The sequence below is a fragment of the Felis catus genome, chromosome B1 (genome assembly GCF_018350175.1).
Source record: "Felis catus isolate Fca126 chromosome B1, F.catus_Fca126_mat1.0, whole genome shotgun sequence".
In the NCBI taxonomy this organism is placed as follows: domain Eukaryota; kingdom Metazoa; phylum Chordata; class Mammalia; order Carnivora; family Felidae; genus Felis; species Felis catus.
The window spans coordinates 58,887,683-58,910,044 of NC_058371.1; the positions used below are offsets into that span (position 1 = coordinate 58,887,683).

Here is a 22,362-nt window from a genome sequence, read left to right on the forward strand (position 1 = left end):
GGCAGCAAGCTTGAATACTCATAGGGACCATCTTGTTTGTTTCTTTTTACTCAGTGGTCTGTGTTCTTTATTAGATTTTGTCCAGTGTCTTAAATCTGTTGTTTGTGTATTTTGTCCAATTGGTGTGGATATTTAGGCAATAGCATAACTAGTTAACCTTAGTCCATCTCACTCAGAAGTGGAAGTCCTTCAGACCATTTTTTAGAGGTCTAGACAAAAATCATTGATGAACATAACTAAGTTACTGAAAGGTAATAAAGAGAAGAGGACATATTTAAGAGATACTAGGGGACAGACTTGTAAGGGCTTCCTGTGAAACTCTTCTAAGAGTTTGTCAGAGAAAGGAGAACTTTGAAAAGAAGATGAGAAACAATCAGAGTTAGGAAAGTTGATGGGTTTAAAAGGAAGAAGAGTACTTCAGGAAGAGAAATGACAAGTTTAGGGCTAAAAAATTTACCCTGGATTTGTCTGGAAAGAGGCATTGTGATCTTGATAAAAGTAGTGTCATTAGAGTGTTAGGGACAGCAATAGAATCCAGGAATTAAGAAATGAGTGGAAGGTGAGGAAGTATAACAGAGAGAGAGAGGGAGGGGGAGAGTTTACAACCTTTTAAGGAAGCTGAGCTGTAAAGGAGAAGAAAGATGTAAAGTGTTATTACTTGGGATATAGAATCACGGTAACCTTAGAGACCTGAAAATTATGCTAATTAGAAGGGCAAAATTTTTAAATCTAATTGATTTTGTTGCACTTAGAATAAACATCTGAAGCCCTTTTCATAATTTACAAGGCTCTCCTGTGGTTCCCTCTGTATCCTCACTCTGTCCATTTTTTTCTACCTATACTCACGTCTTACTTTTCACTTCTTAAAACACGCCAAACTTTCTTTTTCACAATCCTCTTCCCCTTGTCTGTCTTTTAAGTTCTTTGCGTGTCTGCCTCTTTCTTTTTCTTTTTCTTTTTTTTTCTGTCCCTGTTGTTCAACTTTCACCCCATTTCTGAAGTCCTCTTTATAGCAGAGCTCCTCAAAGCATTACCTTTTTACAACTCCAGTTCCTTTTTTTCCATTCTCCCTGAACTTTCCCTCTCTACTGCATGCATCAAAACCCTTTTAAGTGTTTCCAAAGATGCTCATGTTGGTAGTTAGCTATCCTTATTTTATGTACCTGCAGCATTTGATGTACTGGATTATTGTCCACTCTCTCTATCCCATTTTTCTTGAAACCCTTTGTTCAATTTTCAGCACTCTATTAAAAGTAGACCTCTTCTAAGATTATTTTCTGAATCATAGAATATTATTATTTATAAGGAACTAATTACATGCTGTAATTATTTTCTTCATTTGTTTAATATATTTTACCTATGTTCCTTTTTGTAATATAAACTTTTTTTTTTCAACGTTTATTTATTTTTGGGACAGAGAGAGACAGAGCATGAACGGGGGAGGGGCAGAGAGAGAGGGAGACACAGAATCGGAAACAGGCTCCAGGCTCTGAGCCATCAGCCCAGAGCCTGACACGGGGCTCGAACTCATGGACCGCGAGATCGTGACCTGGCTGAAGTCGGACGCTTAACCGACTGCACCACCCAGGCGCCCCTGTAATATAAACTTTTAAAATAAGTTTGTCTGACTTGTATTGCATGTTTTATGTTTCCTATCGTGTAGCACAGACTTTATGAATGAAGAGTGGTCATTAATTACATATATATGATGTTAAACACAACTGATGTTGTGAGATCTCTCAGGTGATGAGGCTGTAAATAATTTAGAGCACTTCTGAGTCAATAAACTATCACCAGTATGACAGGATGGGATAGAGGCAAAGGTAGAGGAATGCAAGCAAGTCTTATACAAGATAAAAGAAATCTCTGCCATGTTTTCTTAAAAAGTAGGAAAAAAGGTCATATGCAGACCATACAACAATTGAGTAATCTTGAATGATCAGATAGCCCTATCTCAGAAAAATATATGAGGACATATGAGATACCTTATTACCTTATTAAAAGCACTTTTATATGGAAAATAGCATGAGATTGAGAATACTGTAACATAAATAATACTTTGTCTCATGAGTTCAAAAATCATGTTTAACTTGAGTAGGCAAAGTATTTAATGTGGTAAGTTTTTACATAGTATAAACAGTGTATAAAATTATTCTTCACCTCAACATATACTCCATTTCCATCCCTGTTACCAGGTAACCACAGATACAGTTTATTGTTTATCCCTCTGAGCTCCTTCATATGTGCATGTGTGTGGGTGACCGTTGTGTGTGTGTGTGTGTGTGTGTGTGTGTGTGTGTGTAGACACATATATACATACATACATACATACATACATACTGTATCTTCTTTACCTGTTCATCAGTCGATGGACATTTGGGCTCTTTCCATAATTTGGTTCTTGTTGATAGTGCTGCTATAAACATTGGGGGGCATGTGCCCCTTCAAATCAGCATTTTTGTATCCTTTGGATAAAGTAGTAGTGCTATTGCTGGGTTGTAGGGCAGTTCTATTTGTAATTTTTTGAGGAAATTCCATATTGTTTTCCAGAGTGACTATACCAGTTTGCATTGCCATCAGCAGTGGTAGAGAATCTTAAGCCGGCTCCATGTGGAACCCGCTGTAAGGCTCAATCTCACAACCATGAGATCATGACCTGAGCCAGAAGGAATCGGATGCTTAACTGACTGAGCCACCCAGGCACCCCTATTTTTTGATGCAATTTAAAGTTCATTGCAGATATTGGTACACTTTGTCCTAAGTACTTCATAACATACATATCATTAAACAGAGTTCAATATTTTTTTAGAAGTTTGTTTCTTTTTAATGTTAAATTTACATACAGTGAAATGCAAATATTTTAAATGAACATTTGCTGAGTTTTAACACAAGCCTATATCTATGTAACCCAAACCTCTAGAACATCACCATCTTCCCAAACAAAAAGTTTCATACCTCTTCCTGGTTAGTTTCTGCTTCTAGCAGAAGTCCCAGAGGAGAATTTTTCTGAATTTTTTCTTAGATTAATTTTCTTTATTCTAATATATATATATATATATATATATATATATATATGTATATATATATATATACACACATATATATATATAATTTTTATTTATTTATTTATTTATTTATTTATTTATTTATTTGAGAAAGAGAGAGACAGAGTGTTAGCAGGGGAGGGGCAGAGACAGAGGGAGATGCAGAATCTGAATCAGGCTCCAGGCTCTGAGCTGTCAGCACAGAGCCTGATGCAGCGCTTGAACCCATAAAATGTGAGTTCATGACCTGAACCAAAATCAGACACTCAACCAACTGAGCCACTCAGGCGCCCCTAACTTTCTCTATTCTAGAGTTTCATTTAAACACTGTAATGGTTTGTATTCTTTTGGGTTTAGCTTGTTAAATTCAGCATAATGCTTTTGAGATTAATCTGCATTGTGATTATCAATAGTTCAGTTTTTAGAAAATTATTTTTTTTAATTTACTTTGTTATTAATAAAGTCACTTTTACTTTTTATTTACTCAATATTAGCTGGTATATCTTTATCCAGTCCCCCCCTTCCCCTTTTAGTCTTTTTGTGTCTATATATCTAAAGTAGGTTTCTTGCAGCCAGCATGTTGTTAGGTTTGCTTTTTGAATCCATTCTTAAAATCTTTAACTCGGTTGTTTAGACCATTTATACTCAATGTGGATGTTAAGATGGTTGGATCTAAAAATGACATTTTGCCATTTGTTTGTTTGTCTTATCCATTCTTTGTTTCCTTTGCCCTTTTGTTTTTCTTTTGGATTGAGTATTTTTATGATTTCATTTTATCTCTGTTATTGTTCAGTTTACTGTTATTTTAGTGTTTGCTTTAGACATTATAGCACACATCTGTAAGTTACAGTCTATCTTCCAGAGATTGATTACATTTCTCATATAGCATAAGAACCTTCCAACAGTATACTTAGATTTGTTTCCTCCCAGTCTTTATGCTGTGTCTTTGTTTGTTTACCTTATGTGATAAACCCCACAATACATTATGGTCATTTATCCTTGAAGGAATTTTAAATAATAATAGAAACAGTCTTTTGTATCTACCCATGTAGTTACTGTTTCCAACAGTCTTCATAATATTTGTATAAATGAGATTTCCATGTGTTACCATTTTTCTTCTGCCTGAAGGACTTTAACCTTTCTTGTTATGTAGTCCTGCTGGTGATGATGAGTTCTTTCAGCTCTTGTATGTCTGTAAAAGTGTTTATTTTGCCTTTCTTTTGCAAAGATTTTTTTGGTGGGGTAGAATTCTACCTTGATATTTTTTTCTTTTAGTACTTCATGATATTGCTCCAATGTCTTCCAGTTTGCATTTCTTGTGATGAGAATCTTCTATCATCCTTGTTATTCCTCTGTATGTAATATGTCTTTTTTCTCCTTGATGTTTTTAGCTTTTTTCCCTAAGCCTTTGTTTTAGTAAATTTGATAATTATGTGCCTTGATGTCATTTTCTTCATGTTTCTTTTGCTTGGGTTTTGTTGAGCTTCTTGGATTTGTGAGTGGTTTTCATCAAATTTGGATAATTTTGGCCATTATTTTTTCTAGCGTTTTTTTGTCTTTTCTAGAAGTTCATATGGAGCTTGTTAATGTTTTCTTTTTCTCTAGTTTTTATCATTTGTCTCTGTAGCTTAATGAACATACAGAATTTATTTATGAAAATTATAAACATCCTCTCTACTGATTAGGTCATCTATAATTTTTAGGTTGATATTAATTGATTGAAATTTTTTCCTCTTTATTAAAGGTTGAATTCTTTTGCTTCTGTGCATGGCTTGGTCATTTTTTGTTTGGTAGCTAAAGCATGAATTTTACCTAGATGGGTGGCTGTATATTTTTATATTCCTATAAATATTCTTGACTTTTGTTCTGGGATACAGTTCAGTTATGTATAATAGATTGACCGTTTTAGGTTGTGGTTTTAATCTTTATTAGGTAGAACTAGAGCAGTATCTATGGCTAATCTATCTCCTTTTACTGAGTCTGAAACCTTCCTGAATAATCTACCTGATGACTTGTAAATTAAGAAGACATTTTTTTCTGACTGGTGGGAAGAGGGACTATTTTTGACCCTGTTTGAACTGCAAGTATTATTCCCTATACTCCATTTGGATGATCTTTTCCCTAGATTACAGTAATTTACCATGTGTGTGCTAATTCCAGGGAGTTCTTTATAGTTCTGAGTTCTCTTTGTGTAGCTTTCTAATCCTTAGTACTCTATCCTTCCAACATGAGCCACTTTTGCCTCCTAGACTTACAATTCTGTTACCTCAGCTCAGACCATCAACTCCACCTGGTTTTCCCTTCCTGCATCAAAGGGAACAAAGTTCGTATTGTTTCATATGGACATTTAGTTTGTCCAATTTTGTTTATTACTTTCTCCATATTGTTTTGGCACCTCTGTCAAATAGCACATGGCTGTAAGCAATGGGCCTATTTATGGGTTTTCTACTTTATAACTATCCTTTTATTTTTTTTTTAATTTTTTTTCAACGTTTATTTATTTTTGGGACAGAGAGAGACAGAGCATGAACGGGGGAGGGGCAGAGAAAGAGGGAGACACAGAATCGGAAACAGGCTCCAGGCTCCGAGCCATCAGCCCAGAGCCCGACGCGGGGCTCGAACTCACGGACCGCGAGATCGTGACCTGGCTGAAGTCGGACGCTTAACCGACTGCGCCACCCAGGCGCCCATAACTATCCTTTTAAAAGTTAGTTCCCTACTGGGAATCATTTTTGCTTTCTAAAACTGATTATTACCTGCTAATTTGTAGATTCTTTCAAGGAACTAGTACATACAAATTTGTATCAACATTTTGTATTTGGTTACCATTAAAATTTAAATGACTTATATATACTGTAATATGTGAGATTGCATCTTGCCTATTAATGCTTTGAGCATTCTTACAGAAGGCTTCTAAGACTCAAACATCAATAGCTAATTTCCCATTTTTTTGCTCTGCTAAATTTTATTTAAAAATTTTTTAATGTTTATTTTTGAGAGAGAGAGAGAGACAGAGTACAAGCAGGGGAGGAGCAGAGAGAGAGGGAGACAGAATCTGAAGCAGGCTCTAGGCTCTGAGCTGTCAGCACAGAGCCTGAAGGGGGGTTCAAACCTATGAACCATCAGATCATGACCTGAGCTGAAGTTGGATGCTTAACCAACTGAGCCACCCAGGTGCCCCTCTGTTTTTATTTTCCTTCAAACTACAGAGTTTAATTTGTAACTATTTTATTTACTTTTTTTTATTGAAACATAGTTGACATGAAATATATTACTTTCAGGTGTGCAGCATGGTGATTCAACATTTATATAAATTACAAAGTAACCACCAAGATCTATCTAGCTTACCATCTGTCACCATACAAAGTTGTTACATGTAATTGACTATATTTTCTTTGCTATACATTGTATCCCCTTGTTTTATTTATTTTATAACCAAAAGTTTGTACCTTTCAATCCCCTTCCCCTATTTTCCCTATCTTCCCTACTCCCTCCACTCTAGCAACCAGCAGATTATTCTCTGTATCCATGAGCCTGTTTCTGTTTTGCTTTATTCATTTGTTTAGTTTTTCGGATTCCACATATAAATGAAGTCTTACAGTATTTGTTTTTCTTTCTCTGACTTACTTCATTTAGCATAATACCCTCTGTGTGCATCCATGTTGTTGGAAATGGCAAGATTTCATTCTTTTTTTGTGGCTGAGTAATTTCCTTTGTGTGTGTGTGTGTGTGTGTGTGTGTGTGTGTGTGTGTGTGTATATATATATATATATATATATATAGTTGATCCTGAACAATTCAGGTGTTAGGGGCCCTGACCACCCCTGTGTGGTCTGAAATCTGCATATTACTTTTGATTTTCCAGACATTTAACTGCTAATAGCCTACTGTTGACTGGAAGCCTTACCAATAGCATAAGTAGTTGATTAACACATATTTTGTGTTTATATGTTTTAGGTAATGAATTCTTACAGTAAAGTAAGCTAGAGAAAAGACAATGTTATTTGAAAAATCATAAAGAATGGAAAACATACCTACAGTACTATACTGCATTTATTGAAAAAAAAAATCAACACATAAGTGGACCCAAGGCTGTTCAAACCTGTGTTGTGTCAGGGTCAAATGTACACCACATCCTCTTTACCCATTCATCTATTGGTGGACACTTAGGTTTCCTCCATATCTTGGCTATTGTAAATAATGCTCCAGTGAACATAAGGATGCATAATATTAATTTTGGGCTTTGTTTGTTCTTAGTAGCTCCTTTAGGTGTAGGATTAGATTGTTTATGTGAGATTTTCCTTGTTTCTTGAGATGGGCTTGCATCACTATAAACTTCCTTCTTAGAATTGTCTTTGCTGTATCCCATAGATTTTGGAGCATTGTATTTTTATTTTCTTTTGTCTCAAGGTATTTTTTGATTTCCTCTTTGATTTCTTCTTTGACCCATTGGTTTTGTTAGCCTTCACATATTTGTGTTTTACAGTTTTCTTCAGTTTTAGTTTCATACTCTTTTGTTGTATTTGTAAAAGATGCTTGATATCTCAGTTTTCTTAAATTAATTGAGATTTGTTTTGTGACTTAATATGTAATCTGTCATGCCGAATGTCCCACGTACACTTGAAAAGAATGTCTATTCTGCTATTTTTGGGTGTAATGTTTTGTATATACCTATTAAATCCATCATGATCTATTCATCGATGTAAATGAAATATTATAGTCCTCTACTATTATTGTATTACCATCAGTTTCTCTCTTTATGTTTGTTAATATTTTCTTTATGTATTTAGGTGCCCTTATGTTGGATGCATTGATATTTATAGATGTTCTGTCCTCTTGTTTGATGTATGTATTCATTGTGTAGTGCCCTTCATTGTTTCTTGTTACAGTCTTTCTTTTAAAATGTATTTTTTCTGGGACACCTGGGTGGCTCAGTTGGTTGAGTGTCTGACTTCGGCTCAGGTAATGATCTTGCAGTCTTTGAGTATGGGCCCCACCTTGCGCTCTGTGCTGACAGCTCAGAGCCTGGAGCCTGCTTCCGATTCTGTGTCTCCCTCGCTCTCTGTCCCACCCCCATTCATGCTCTGTCTCTCTCTCTGTCTCAAAAATAAATAAACTTAAATATATTTTTCCTGCTATAAGTATTGCTACCTCAACTTTCTTTATGTTTCCATTTCCATAGAATAGCTTATTCTAACCCTTCACTTTTAGTCTGTGTGTGTCTTTAGATCTGAAGTGAGTCTCTTGTAGGCAACATATATATGGCCTTTTTAAAAAAAATCTATTCAGGGACCCTATGTCTTTTGATTGAAGCATTTAGTTTATTTACATAAACCTTCACTTATACATGTAAATAAAGGTATTTGGTATGTGGTTACCATAAGGTTCACATATAACATCCTATGTATCTAGTGGTCTGTTTTAAGTTGAAGGCCATTTAAGTTCAAGCACTTTCTTTTTATTTAAAAAAAATTTTTTAATGTTTATTTATTTTTGAGAGAGACTGAGACAGAATGCGAGTGGGGGAGGGGCAGAGAAAGAGGGAGACACAGAATCCAAAGCAGGCTCCGAGCTCTGAACTGTCAGCACAGAGCCCAATGCGAGGCTTGAACTCATGAGCTGTGAGGTCATGACCTGAGCCGAAGTCAGGTGCCCAACCGACTGAGCCACCCAGGCGCCCCTAAGTTCAAGCACTTTCTAAAAGCACTACATTTTTACCATCCCCCAAACATTTTATGTTTTTGATATCATGTTTTACATCTTACTATTTTGTGTATCTCTTGACTAATTATTGTAGGCCTAGATGATTTTAATATTTTTATCTTTTAACCATCATGTTAGATGTGAGGGCAGTTGATCCACAGCTTTGGTTTTATGCTTACTTTTACCAGTAAGATTTTTTCATTCTTAATTTTCTCATTTTTGGTTTTGATCTTTTCTTTTTTTGTTTAATGAAATCCTTTCAACATTTCTTGGAGGGCCAGTTTGGTATTGATGAACTCCTTTAGTTTTTGCTTGTCTGGGAAACTTGGTTATGCCTGGCCCTCAGTGTGGCTTGTTGTGATATCTGGCTGCAACTGTTGTAGGTGTTTTAGTGTTTGGGACTAGCCCTCCCACCCCAGTCCCGGTTAACTTAGGAGGGGCTGTGGTGCTTGCTGAGGGTGCCCTCCAGGAGTGGTGGAACAACTCTGAGTGATAACTTTGCCAGATAGAGTATTCTTGTTTATAAGTTGTTGTTTTTTTTCCTTTCATTACTTGGAATATATCATGCCACACCCTTCTGGCCTGTCAAGGTTCTGCTGAAAAATTAGCTGATAGGTTTTGGGGGTTCCTTGTAAGTAACTAGTTTTTCTCTTGCCGCTTTTAAGACTCTTTTTTCTTTTTCTTTTGTTTTATTTATTTTTCTTTTTCTGTTTTCTTTTTCTTTTGTTTTAGTTATTTATTTTGAAGACAGAATGAGTGCAAGCAGCGGAGGGGCAGAGAGAGAACCCCAAGCAGCCCAGAGGCTGATGCAGGGCTCAATCCCGTGAACTGTGAGGTCATGACCTGAGCCGAAATCAAGAGTCAGACACTCAACTGGCTAAGCCACCCAGGCACCCCAAGACTCTCTATCTTTAACTGCTGATACTTTGATTGTAATGTTTTGGTGTGGGTCTCTTTGAGTTCATCTTATTTGGGACTCTGTGCTTACTGGACTTAGATGTATACTATCTTTGCCAGGTTAGGGTATTTTCAGCCGTTGTTTCTTCAAATAAGTTTTCTATCCCTTACTCTCTTTTCCTTCTTGGACCGTATAATGCTAATGTTAGTACACTTAATGTTGTCCCAAAGGTCCCTTAAACGATTCTCATTTTTAAAACTTCTTTTTTCTGATTATTGTTTTGAGTGAGTAATTTCCACTACCCTGCCTTCCAGATTATTGATTCTTTCTTTTGCATCATCTGATTTGCTGTTGATTCCCTCTAGTGTATTTTTCATATCAGTTATTGTATTCTTTAGCTCTGATTGGTTATTGTTTTATATGTTCTGTCTCTTTGTTGAAGTTCTCATTCTGTTCTCTTCTGAGTTTAGTAAGCATCTTTATGACCATTACTACTTTGGACTCTTTATCTGGTGGACTGCTTTTCTCCATTTTGTTTAGTTCTTTTTCTAAGGTTTTGTCTTATTCTTTTACTTGGAATATATTTCTCTGTCTTCTCATTTTGCCTCACCGTGTTTCTGTGTATTAGGTAGATCAGTTATGTCTTCAAGTCTTGAAGGAGTGGCTTTATGCGAAGGGGCCTACTAGTTACCTAAGCCAGGTTCTCATGAGTGGGCTGCTTGAACCCTCCTGTTGTGGCTGGGTCAACATTTTGCAGACTTGCTGGTGTACACAGCTGCCTGTGAGGTCTGACTTTCACTACTACAGGTGTACTGTTGAATGAGGCTGGCCCTCAGTGTGGCTTGTTGTGATAGCTGGCTGCAACTTTTGTAGGTGTTTTAGTATTTGGGACTAGCCCCCCCTCCAACCAGGTTAACTTAGGAAGGGCTCTGGTGCTGGCTGAGGGTCCCCTCCAGGAGTGGTGGAACAGAGAATTGCTTGGAAAGGGCTGCTGACCAACCTACGCTGCTTGCAGGGTATACTAAGGAAGGGACTCTGGGCCCGGGTGGGCATGTTGGGTAGGGCAAGTCCACAGGGGAATGCCAGGGTGGAGCTAGTGGTGCTAGCACAGTAGGTGGAAAGTGTCAGAAATGGCACCCACCGGAGCTGGGTCAGCTAGGTAGAAAGAGGGTAAGAAAAACTATACCCCAGCACTTTCATCCCTGGAAAACTTTCCAACAGATCCCTGCCCTTTGGGCACATATCTGAAGTTAGTGGATTTCCTTCAGGGAGTTTTCAAACTGCTACACTGTCCTGGGACTTAGAGTCAGTGGCATTGTGCATACTCCCTTTAAGAGTGGAGTTGCAGTTTCCTGCTGCTCTCTAGCTCTCCCAAACATAAGCAAGCCGCCTTGGTTTTCAAAGCCATACATTATGGGTGCTTGTCTTTCTGGTACAGATCCCCTGGGCTCTGGAACCTCATGTGGAACTCAGACCCCTTAGTCCCCAGGGAGGGCCTCTGCAGCTGTGGTATCACTCACTGTGGGTCACCATGCCAGGGATGCGAGTCCTGACTAAATTGCATCTCCACCCCTCTGCCCATCTCAATCGTCTTTTTCTTTGTATTTCTAGTTCTTTGTGATCTGTTCAGCTAGTCTTCAGTTCGTTCCCAGAGATAGTTGTTCTACATGTAGTTATAGATTTTGGTGTGTCCCTAAGAGGAGATGAGTTCTTGATCTTCCCATTCTGCCATCTTGATCCTGCCCCCCTTAAGTATTTTAAAAGTATTTTAGTAGATCTATAGTTTTATTACTACTGTTAGTAATACCACTCATCATCCATTCTTTCTGTTCATCATTCATTCTCTGAAAGTCTTTTAAAGTATCAGCTTACGTTCCTTGTGATACAACCTTTTTTCCCTTTGATGTGTTCAGTTGGATAGATCTTAAATCTGCCTTATAAAACAGTAATAGTGTTATGTTCTATCAGTGAGATTTGTTTTTTTGTGTCTTTTTCTTATAGAACATACAGTGGGAGAGGTTATCAAATTAGATCCTGGTGGGTCTCCAAGAAAAGTCTGGGGGAGAAGCCCTACAGATTCAGTTCTGAAGATACTTGGAGAAGCTGAACTACAGCTTCAGACAGGACTACTAGAAAACACAACCATTAGACGTGGTAAGCAGAAACAGATTGTTTTTCCATACTAGAAGTAACGTTATTAAGAATTAAATTGTATTTTTAAAGATATATCTATTTTAAGTGAATTGTTTATAATAGGTTATCTTTTTGTTCTAGTTAGATGGACATTAGTCGTATTTTCTGAAGAGTTGTCTCAACATTGTAGTCTTGAATTTTGACCTGACATAACCTGGATGGGATCTTAAAAGAAAAGGAAAAGGAAATGTTCATAGGGGGAGCCAGAAAAGTAGAACAGTCAAAATGTTGTTTTACATGAAGAGAGAGATAGGAACAATGCATGTGGATTCTGGAATTAGGTTGAATAAAGATATCTGTAGTAGTTATGACAACATTATTTTAGGACTGGGGAGGGTGAATTGTGAGGCAAGAGGAAAACACTTATGTTCCATGAGTATTGTGCATCTTGGTATTACAGCTATGCATATGAAGAGTGTCCATGTATAAAACAGGTGTTTTCACATTTAAAAGCTTATTCAAATGAGAGGCTGAATATGGTTTTTCTTTTTTCAGAATCTGTGTCTAGACATGAATGTATGTCACTATTGTGTTCTCTCTCAATCTATCTCTTTTTTCCCTGTCTCTCCTTAAGTTTGTCTCTGACAACTTTGTGCATACTTTTATCCTTGCCTTTTTCATGCAATATCATCATTTACTTTTTTTCATTTGTGTCTGTCCTCTGGGAGCAAGGATGATCTTTTTACTCTTTGTAGCTTTCCTGCCTAACACATAGTAGTAGGAACAGCTAATTAGTGTTCCATAAATAGTTGGTAAATTGAAGTTAAAAAAAAAAGTAAGACAAATCATAAATGACTTTTCAGTTCCAGTTCTCTGAAGATGGATTGAGTATGGAGAATATTGAATTTAGAGAATTATTTGAATTAGAGTGATGCTCATATTTGAAACTGACAAAAAAAAAAAAACATAGGTGGTAAAGTTATTCGAAGTGTGTATAAAGAAATTAGCCAGGAGTTGCACGCTGGGATTGCTGCCGTGCGGCGGGGCCGAATTCAGCATACAATTGAAATAAAATGTCAACCTCCTGGAGTGATCGGTTACAGAATGCAGCGGATATGCCTGCTAACATGGATAAGCATGCCCTGAAAAAGTATCGGCGAGAAGCCTATCATCGGGTGTTTGTGAACCGAAGTTTAGCCATGGAAAAATAAAGTGTTTTGGTTTTGATATGGATTACACACTTGCTGTGTACAAGTCCCCGGAGTATGAGTCTCTTGGCTTTGAGCTTACTGTGGAGAGATTAGTTTCTATTGGCTATCCTCAGGAGCTGCTCAGCTTTGCTTATGATTCTACATTCCCTACCAGGGGACTTGTCTTTGATACACTATATGGAAATCTTTTGAAAGTTGATGCCTATGGAAACCTCTTGGTCTGTGCACATGGATTTAACTTCATAAGAGGACCAGAAACTAGAGAGCAGTATCCAAATAAATTTATCCAGCGGGATGACACCGAGAGATTTTACATTCTGAACACACTGTTCAACCTACCAGAGACCTACCTGTTGGCTTGCCTAGTAGATTTTTTTACTAATTGTCCTAGATATACCAGCTGTGAAACAGGATTTAAAGATGGGGACCTCTTCATGTCTTACCGGAGTATGTTCCAGGATGTAAGAGATGCTGTTGACTGGGTTCATTACAAGGGCTCCCTTAAGGAAAAGACAGTTGAAAATCTTGAGAAGTATGTAGTCAAAGATGGAAAACTGCCTTTGCTTCTGAGTCGAATGAAGGAAGTAGGGAAAGTGTTTCTTGCCACCAACAGTGACTATAAATACACAGATAAAATTATGACTTACCTGTTCGATTTCCCACATGGCCCCAAGCCTGGGAGCTCCCATCGACCATGGCAGTCCTACTTTGACCTGATCTTGGTGGATGCACGGAAGCCACTCTTTTTTGGAGAAGGCACAGTACTGCGTCAGGTGGACACAAAAACTGGCAAGCTGAAAATTGGTACCTACACAGGCCCCTTACAACATGACATCGTCTACTCAGGAGGTTCATCTGATACAGTCTGTGATCTCTTGGGAGCTAAGGGCAAGGACATTTTGTATATCGGAGATCACATTTTTGGGGACATTTTAAAATCAAAGAAACGACAAGGGTGGCGAACTTTCTTGGTGATTCCTGAACTTGCACAGGAGCTGCACGTCTGGACTGATAAGAGCTCACTTTTCGAAGAGCTTCAGAGCTTGGATATTTTCTTGGCTGAACTCTACAAGCACCTTGATAGCAGCAGCAATGAGCGCCCTGACATTAGTTCCATCCAGAGACGTATTAAGAAAGTAACACATGACATGGACATGTGCTATGGGATGATGGGGAGCCTGTTCCGCAGCGGCTCCTGACAGACCCTCTTCGCCAGCCAGGTGATGCGGTACGCTGACCTCTATGCAGCCTCCTTCATCAATCTGCTCTATTACCCCTTCAGCTACCTCTTCAGAGCTGCCCACGTCTTGATGCCTCATGAATCAACGGTGGAACATACACATGTAGATATTAATGAGATGGAGTCCCCTCTTGCTACCCGGAACCGCACATCAGTTGATTTCAAAGATACTGATTACAAGCGGCACCAGTTGACCCAGTCGATTAGTGAAGTTAAACCCCCCAACCTCTTCCCACTGGCCCCCCAGGAAATTACACACTGCCATGATGAAGATGATGATGAAGAGGAGGAAGAAGAGGAAGAATAAGGAGGAAAACCAAAACCGAGCATCCATTAAACACGTTTTGGCAGGACTTCCAGGAGCAAAGGATATCCCTGTTTGCGTTCTAGTGGTGGGTGGGGGAGCTCCATAAAAGGTACATGTGCGAAGTTTCTGAAGACCTTAAAATATTCTAATCATAGAGAGATACTTTTTAGTAGTTTTGTTTGTCTGCACTCTGCAGATGGTTCACAATTGTAATGGAGTCTGTATTGGAAGAAAGCAAGGGTAAAGCCGGGCTGAACTGCATGCAGAAGGCTCCATCGTGGCTTGTGACACCATTTCCTTGTCTGGTTTCATCCTCAGTATATATTGGATATACCAGGGCTAGTGAAGAGTATCCGAGTGGAACGAAGAGGTGATCTGAAAATGATATGTTACAAATTGTGCTCTTACTCCAAAGTCCATCCTGAAATTTTCAGTGCATTACACAGTATTGTATGTCAGTGGAGAAATATATTGTTTCCATTACCAAAAAAAAAAAAAAAAAAAAAAAGAAATTAGCCAGATGCTATTTTGCCAGTGAGATGAACCTATACACGTTATTAAAGTGTAAAAAGTAGATTATTTTCTTTTTAAGGGTGAATCTCCTAGCCATTAATCATTCTAGCATTTTCTTTAATGTTAAAAGAAAGAGCAATTTCAAGAGAGAAGTATATACAATTACTTGTTTGAAAAAAGGGTATACAAACTGCATGTATTTGTAATTAATTTGTTCCCATTCTTGTATCTGAAAATTGTATAATTGTATGCCAGACACTAATCAAAAACAAAATGCTAGTAATTTAGTATTCTTACATCTTAGTCTGATCCTGTTGTCAGAATACCTCAGGCTTTATTAAGGGAAAAAAAAGTCTCCAGGCCAAAATCTTTTCAAAAATAACGATAAAAATTTTATATTATTTTGTAAGCTAAAAATCCTTTATGTGTTTATATTAGAACCATTACTTTAAAAACATCAGATTCAGATTCTTTTTATGTAAGATCATTATTGCTTAAATGTGTGCAATTTGGTGTACAATAATACTTAGGTAATGTGGAAGCAGGCCTTCTCCATGTTCAAATAATCCATCTTTGGAGAACTGGAACTGAAAAGTCATTTATGATTTGTCTTCCTTTTTTTAAACTTCAATTTACCAACTATTTATGGAACACTAATTAGCTGTTCCTACTACTACGTGTTAGGCAGGAAAGCTACAAAGAGTAAAAAGATCATCCTTACTCTCAGAGGGCAGACACAAATGAAAAAAAAATACATGATAATATTGCATGAAAAGGGTAAGGATAAAAGTAGGCACAAAGTTAAGAGGTAGTGCAGACATGTTTAAATAACCAACTGTATCTTGGATAGTTAAAAAAAAGACTTCTCAGAGTTGTCCTCTGCCCTCTTTTTAATTTTTCCCTGATGCTCTGTGCTAGGATTTTAACACAAAGAAGTCAGTTTCTTACCATTAGGAAATCCCATGTGGCAAAATCTTTGTTGGAAGTGTATGTGTAATGGTATGGAGCCACAGATTAGGAGGCTTTATGTTGTCAATATCGTATAGTTTCATTAAGTATGGTAAGGCCCTTTTGGGTTAGAGAAAGCCACAGAGAGAGGAAGTGATCTTGAGCTAGGCCAAAAAATAAAAAAGAGCTCATTGGGTAAATAAGGGGGGGAAGAATGAAGTTGCAGGCAATACACAATCCCAGTATATGCAAGGACAAAAAAAGTTTATTTAATATGTGTGTGGGAGCACCTTCATGCTGTGGAAGGATAATGGGCTTTGGTTCCAATTCTGGTTCCGATCACTTGCCCCGCAGCCATGGGCAAGTTGCTCTGACTTTGACATTCAATTTCTCTATGTGTAGAATGGAAACACTGTTATTAAGGATTGTTTTGTGGATTTAATGACAAACATAAAGGACCTGCAGTGTTCTCTAGGCTCCCAACCTTTATGTAAGTGTCTCATCAATATGATTGTCTTAAGCTCTTTTTGTAATAGAAGGCATGTGAACAATATGAGAGATTTTGTATGTTCATAGCAGTTTAAGATTTTATTCTTGAAAGTCAGTTTGGCTGAATGTAAATCTTTGGTTTATATTTCCATTCCTTGAATTTCTTTACTATATGAAACTCCATTGTTTTCTGCCATAAAGCAAAGCTATCAAGAATCTGATGACAATCTTATTTTCTCTTATAAATGATTTGGTCATTTTGCTTGGATACTCAAAGGATGTCTTTCTTTTTCCTTAAAGTCCAGTAGTTTTTAAAAAATACATTTGGTGTTATCATTATTTTCCAGTAGGTTCTGTGTTTTTTAATAGTTACTTTTGTTTTAGAGTAATTTGGGGTTCATGGCAATATTGAATAGAAAGTACAGTTTCAGTATATCTCCTTCTTTGACCTATGCATGGCCTTTCCAACCAACAACATCCTCTCTCCAGAGTGGTGCATTTGTTAAAATTGACAAACTAGCATTGACACATTATGATCACCCCAAATCCATAGTATAAAGTCCACTCTTGGTTTTATACCATTCATGGATTTTTGACAAATATAAAGTGATACACATACACCATAATATCATACAAAATATTTTATTGCTCTAAAAAATCCCTGTGTTCTACCTATTTATTCCTCCCTCCTCTCAAACTCCTAGCAACCACTGGTCTTTATAGTGTCTCATTAGTTTTGCCTTTTCTAGAATGTCATGGCTGGAATCATACCATATGTAGCCTTTTCATACTGGCTTCTTTAGTAATAGGCGTTGAAGTTTTCTCCCTGTTTTTTCCTGGTATGATACCTTATTTCTTTTTAGTGCTAAATAATATTGCATTGTAGGGATATGCCACAGTTTGTTTATATAGGTTATTCAGTAGGTTATTCACCTATTGAAAGACATTTTGATTGATTGCAAGTTTTGGCAGTTATGAATAAAACTGCTATAAATATCTATGTGCAGGTTTCTGTTAAGACAAAAGATTTTACTTCTTGAGTAAATACCAAGCAATGTGAATGCTGATTCATGTGTTAACAGTTTGTTTAGTTTTACAACACTCTGCCAAGCTGTCTTCCAAAGTGGCCGTACCATCTTGCACCCCCATGAGAAACGAATGAGAGCTCTTATTGCTCCACCTCCTCAGCAGCATTTAGTGTGGTCGGTGATTTGGATTGTAGCCATTGTAGTAGACGTGTAGTGGTATCACAATGTTTTGATTTGCAATTCCCAAATGGCATGTGATGTGGCGCATTTTTTCAGATGCTTGTTTGCCATCCATGTATGTCTTTGCTGAGGTGTCTGTTCAGATCTTTAGTCCATTTTTAAGTTGGGCTGTTTAGTGTTGTTTTTTTTTAATTGTTGAGTTTTAAGAATTCCTGGTATGTTTTGGTTAACAGGGCTTTAAGTCTTTATGTCTTGTGCGAATATTTTCATGCACTCTGTGGCTTGTCTTCTCATTTTCTTGACAGTGTCTTTTGTAGAGCAAAAGTTTTAAATTTTAGTGAAGTCCAGAGTCGCCTGAGTAGCTCAGTCAGTTGAACATCCAACTCATGATTTCAGCTCAAGTAATGATCTTACCATTCATGGGATTGAGCCTTGCATTGGGCTCTGTGCTGACAGCGCTGAGCCTGCTTGGGATTCTTCCCCCCCCCCCCACTTTGCCACCCCCCTGACACACTTGCACATGCTTTTTCTCTCTAAATAAATAAATAAACATTTAGAAGAAAAGTAAATTTTAGTGAAGTCCACCTTATTCTCTTTTTCATGGATCGTGCCTTTGGTAGTGTATCTAAAATGTCATTGCCAAACTTGAAGTCATCTGGATTTTCTTCTCTGTTATCTTCTAAGGGTTTTATAATTTTGCATTTTACATTTAGGACTGTGATCAGTTTTGAGTTCATTTTTGTGAATATTGTAAGGTCTGTATCTAGATACTTTTTGGGGGAGAGGGGAAATGGGATCTCCAGATGTTCCCGTGCCATTTATTATAGAGTCTATCCCTTCTCCATTGAATTGCCTTTGCTTTTTCATTGAAGATCAGTTGACTGTATTTATATGGATCTCTTTCTGAGCTATGTTCTATTTCATTTATCTATCTATTACCATACTGTCTTGATTACTGTAGCTTTATACTGAGTCTTGGAGCTGGGTAGTATCATTCCTTGAACTATGTTCTCCTTCAATATCATGTTGGCTTCTCTGGATCTTTTGCCTCTCTACATAAACTTTTACAATCATGTTGAATCAACTTTTAGATATCAGTGTTGATATCCACAAAATAACTTTCTAGGATTTTGACTGGGATTGCATTGAATCCATAGATCAAAATGGGAAGGAATGACGTTGTGACCATATTCAGTCTTCCTATTCATGATCATGGAATATCCCTTTACTTAATTTTTCTTTGATTTTTTTATGAGAGTTTTATAGATTTTTTTCATTGTAGTGTATCTTTATAATATGTGGTTTCCAGACCTTCCCCCACCCCAATTTTAGGAAAGTGTTATTGAATTACAGTTTTTCTAGTTTTCTCTTCCTTAAGTCTATTTCAGGAACTTCTGTTTGTATTTTTGATATTTTTAATCTTTCTCTAATATCTGCCACTTTCTCTTAAATCCTTTGTATCACTTTTTTCAATTGAAATTTTTCTCTCCTGTTCTCCTTTTATATCTCTTACGACATTATGTGTTTTGTTTATATGATTTTGTGTTTATTCTAAGATATTTATTTTTAAGATTTTTTTCTTTTTTTCCCCTAGTTTTTCTCTAACTCTATCAACTGCCTCTTTTCTGATTACTTTCTCATTATAATTTATATTCTCTAATGTCTTCCATGATGTTCTTAATTTTACTAACAAATTTTTTAGTACGTTATAATTTTAGTTTTTTGGTAGGTTTTAATTTTCTATAGCAGTGGTTCTCAAATGAGGGTGATTCTGCACACAGAAGACATTTGGCATTGTTGGGAGACATTTTTGGTTGTTAACTGGGAAGCACACTATATATCTAGTGGGTAGAGGCCAAGGAAGCTGGTAAATCTTCTACAGTGCATACTATAACAGGTGCTCTCCAAAACAAATAATTATCTGATCCAGTAATGCCAAAGTTGGGAAACACCAGTCTTTGAGGATATTATTCTACTTCATACTCTTTTTTTTTTTCTGATAACTTGTACAGAATTCAACAATGATCCTCTGTTACTTATTTTTATGTGAAATTAGATTTATTAAACTTTTAGGCGCATGAAGTCAAAATAGCTTTTCTAACTTCATAGCCTATTAGGGCTTCCTTTTCGGTTATTTTCATGTAGTGTTTAAAAATTAAAGCCTAGGGGTCCCTGGGTGGCTCAGTTGGGTAAGTGTTCTGACTCTTGGTTTCAGCTCAAGTCATGATCTCACATTTTATGAGTTTGAGCCCCACATTGGACTCTGTGCTTACAGTTTGGAGCCTGCTTGGGATATTCATTCTCTCTCTCTCTCTCTCTCTCTCTCTCTCTCTCTCTCTCTCTCCCCCCCCCCCTTTCTTTGCCGCTTCTGCATGCTCTCTCTCTCTCAGAATAAATAAATAAATTTAAAAAATTAAAATAAAAATTATTGCCTTGTAGTTTCTGAGCTCTTCTGTCTTTGTTCCTTTCCCCCACTTTTCTCTTTTCTTTGTTTCTCTTATACCTGCACAGATCAATTTGGATTCTCCTTCCAGCAATTTCTTCAGAGTCTGAGGCTTTGTTCTAGGAGGGAGCTTTAGTTGGTTAGTTTTCAGAATTCTTAGGACTCAGACTTCTCCCACCCTTTCTGACCTCCCTGTTGACCGTTTCCATTTACTTGCAAATTAAAATGTGTAAAAATTATTCCCATTTCAGCTGCTTTTCTTAAATTGACCCATCATGCTTGCTTGTAAATACCTGCTGTCTCTTTTGGGGGTTCTTCTGACTTGGGGCCTGTTAAGTGCCTACTGTTTTCCTCTTTTGAACAGATGCTTTTACTGAGTCTGGAGGCTGTCAGTGATTTGTCCCCATTCATATGTACTTGGGGGTTTGTGAGGATACCTTGTCGCCTAGATTTGGTTTAGATGTTATTCATGGATATATGGTTTTGCTATCCTGATTTTTTCTGTTTTGTGCAGGAATTCAGGGAAATAAAACAAAACAGCATTCTTTGCTCTCTTCCCAGATTTCTGCATTTGTCTTTAAATACTTGATCCATGTATGATGTTGCTGTAAAACTTTTTCTCCCATTTGACTGTTCCTTCTACAACCACTGCCAGGGAAAATAATTCATAAGAGATTCTCACTTATGATTTTCCCTTTTTGGTAAGGTGATTGTAGTGTTTGGGTATCAAGGTTTTTTCTGACCTTACAAAACAAGTTGGGGAATATTCCCTTTTTCCCTGTTTTCTGGAAAACTTTGTAAAAAATTATTACTTTTTCCTTGAGTATTTGGAAGAATTCAACTATGAAGCCATAAGACTGTGGAGTTATCTCTGTGAAAAGATTTCAATTATGGATTTAATTTATGTTGTAATTTCTTTTGAATATTTAGATTATTTGCAAATATTTTGCATTTAATTTGCTGACATTTTGGAGTCTTTCTAGTTATCTTTTTGTTATTGCTTTCTAGTTTCATTGTATTGTGATTACAGAACATCATACTGTGCATAATTTTCATCTTGAAATTTTTGAGACTTGCTTTGTCACCCAATGACAATCTGTTTTGATGTTTCATGTATACTTGAAAAGTTATTCAGTATAGTTGTATGTATGTATGTTCTTTGTCAAGTTGTTTATTTGTTATATGAAAGTCTTCTATATTTTTACTGATTATTTTCATCTGGTTGTTGTATCAGCTACTTAGAGAAGAATGTGAAAATCTCCAAGTGTATTTGTGGATTTGTGTTTTCTCCTTTTAATTCTATACATTTTTGCTACTTGTTATTTAGTGCATATCAATTTAAATTGTTGCAGTGATTGTTTAGATTGTGGCATTATATTGTTTAGGTGATTGCATTGACTCTTTTACACATCTTCTGTTGTATTGACCATTTTTATTATTATGACTTTTTATCTCTAGTAACATTACTTCTTTTAAAGTCTACCTTACATTATATAGCTACAGCATTTTTTTGGTTAATGTTTGCTCATTATGTTTTTTCTGTATCTTCTTCTAATTTCTCTGATTCCTTATGTTTTTCTGTGTCTTGTATCTCAAATCCAGGCTACCCATCTTTGTCTTTTAATCTTGATTGTTTAACTTATTCATGCATAATGTAATTACTGATATGGTTTGCTTTTTAGTCTGTGTAGCAATCTCACAATGTTTTTTATATGTGTCATTTGTACTTTGTTTCTTTATTCTTGTATTTCATTTTTTATTCCCCTTTTTGGACTAACCAAGCATTTCGTTTTTCTCTTCTGTTTTTAATTATATATTTTTCATTTACTCTTTTGTTGTGATCCTAGATGACAAATTCTATCCTTAATTCTACCGTAATGCTAATTCACATGTACCTTAATTTAGCATTTATATTGTTTCTCAAACCATGTATGAGTCTTTTAACAATATTACTCTATTTATGCCTTCTAACTCTTTTGCTTATTGTCATCATATACTTAAATAATCTTATATAGCTCATAATGCAATATTATTATGCTAAGAAATCAATATTCATTTACATTTACCCATATTTTATTCTTTACAGGGTTCTTTATTCCTTCCTGAAGTTACACACTTCCATTTGATATCTTTTTCCTTTGAACTGCCTTTAGTATTTCCTGTAGTGCAGATATGCCCTGTATAAATTCTCTCAGCTTTTGTTTATCTGAAAAGATCTTTATTTC

General features: G+C 36.6%; 2 protein-coding genes across 11 annotated transcripts in view; both read left to right on the forward strand.

Annotated features, from left to right (window-relative positions):
* Nucleotides 1-22,362, forward strand: part of NEK1 (NIMA related kinase 1) — a 228,338-nt gene that overhangs the window by 148,961 nt on the left and 57,015 nt on the right. For 9 of the 10 annotated variants that reach the window (XM_045055687.1, XM_023252678.2, XM_023252680.2 and 6 more), the window contains one exon: nt 11,647-11,799. The exons of the other annotated variant lie outside the window; for it this stretch is intronic. In XM_045055687.1, the coding sequence (XP_044911622.1) occupies nt 11,647-11,799 (153 nt within the window). The remainder of the gene's footprint in view (nt 1-11,646; nt 11,800-22,362) is intronic. 10 annotated transcript variants of the gene reach the window in all.
* LOC101093014 (cytosolic purine 5'-nucleotidase-like) lies at nt 12,779-15,048 on the forward strand. Its single transcript, XM_045055688.1, is given in 2 exon segments — nt 12,779-12,984; nt 12,987-15,048. Coding segments are annotated over 2 exon segments (1,683 nt in total). The 5' UTR covers nt 12,779-12,851; the 3' UTR covers nt 14,537-15,048.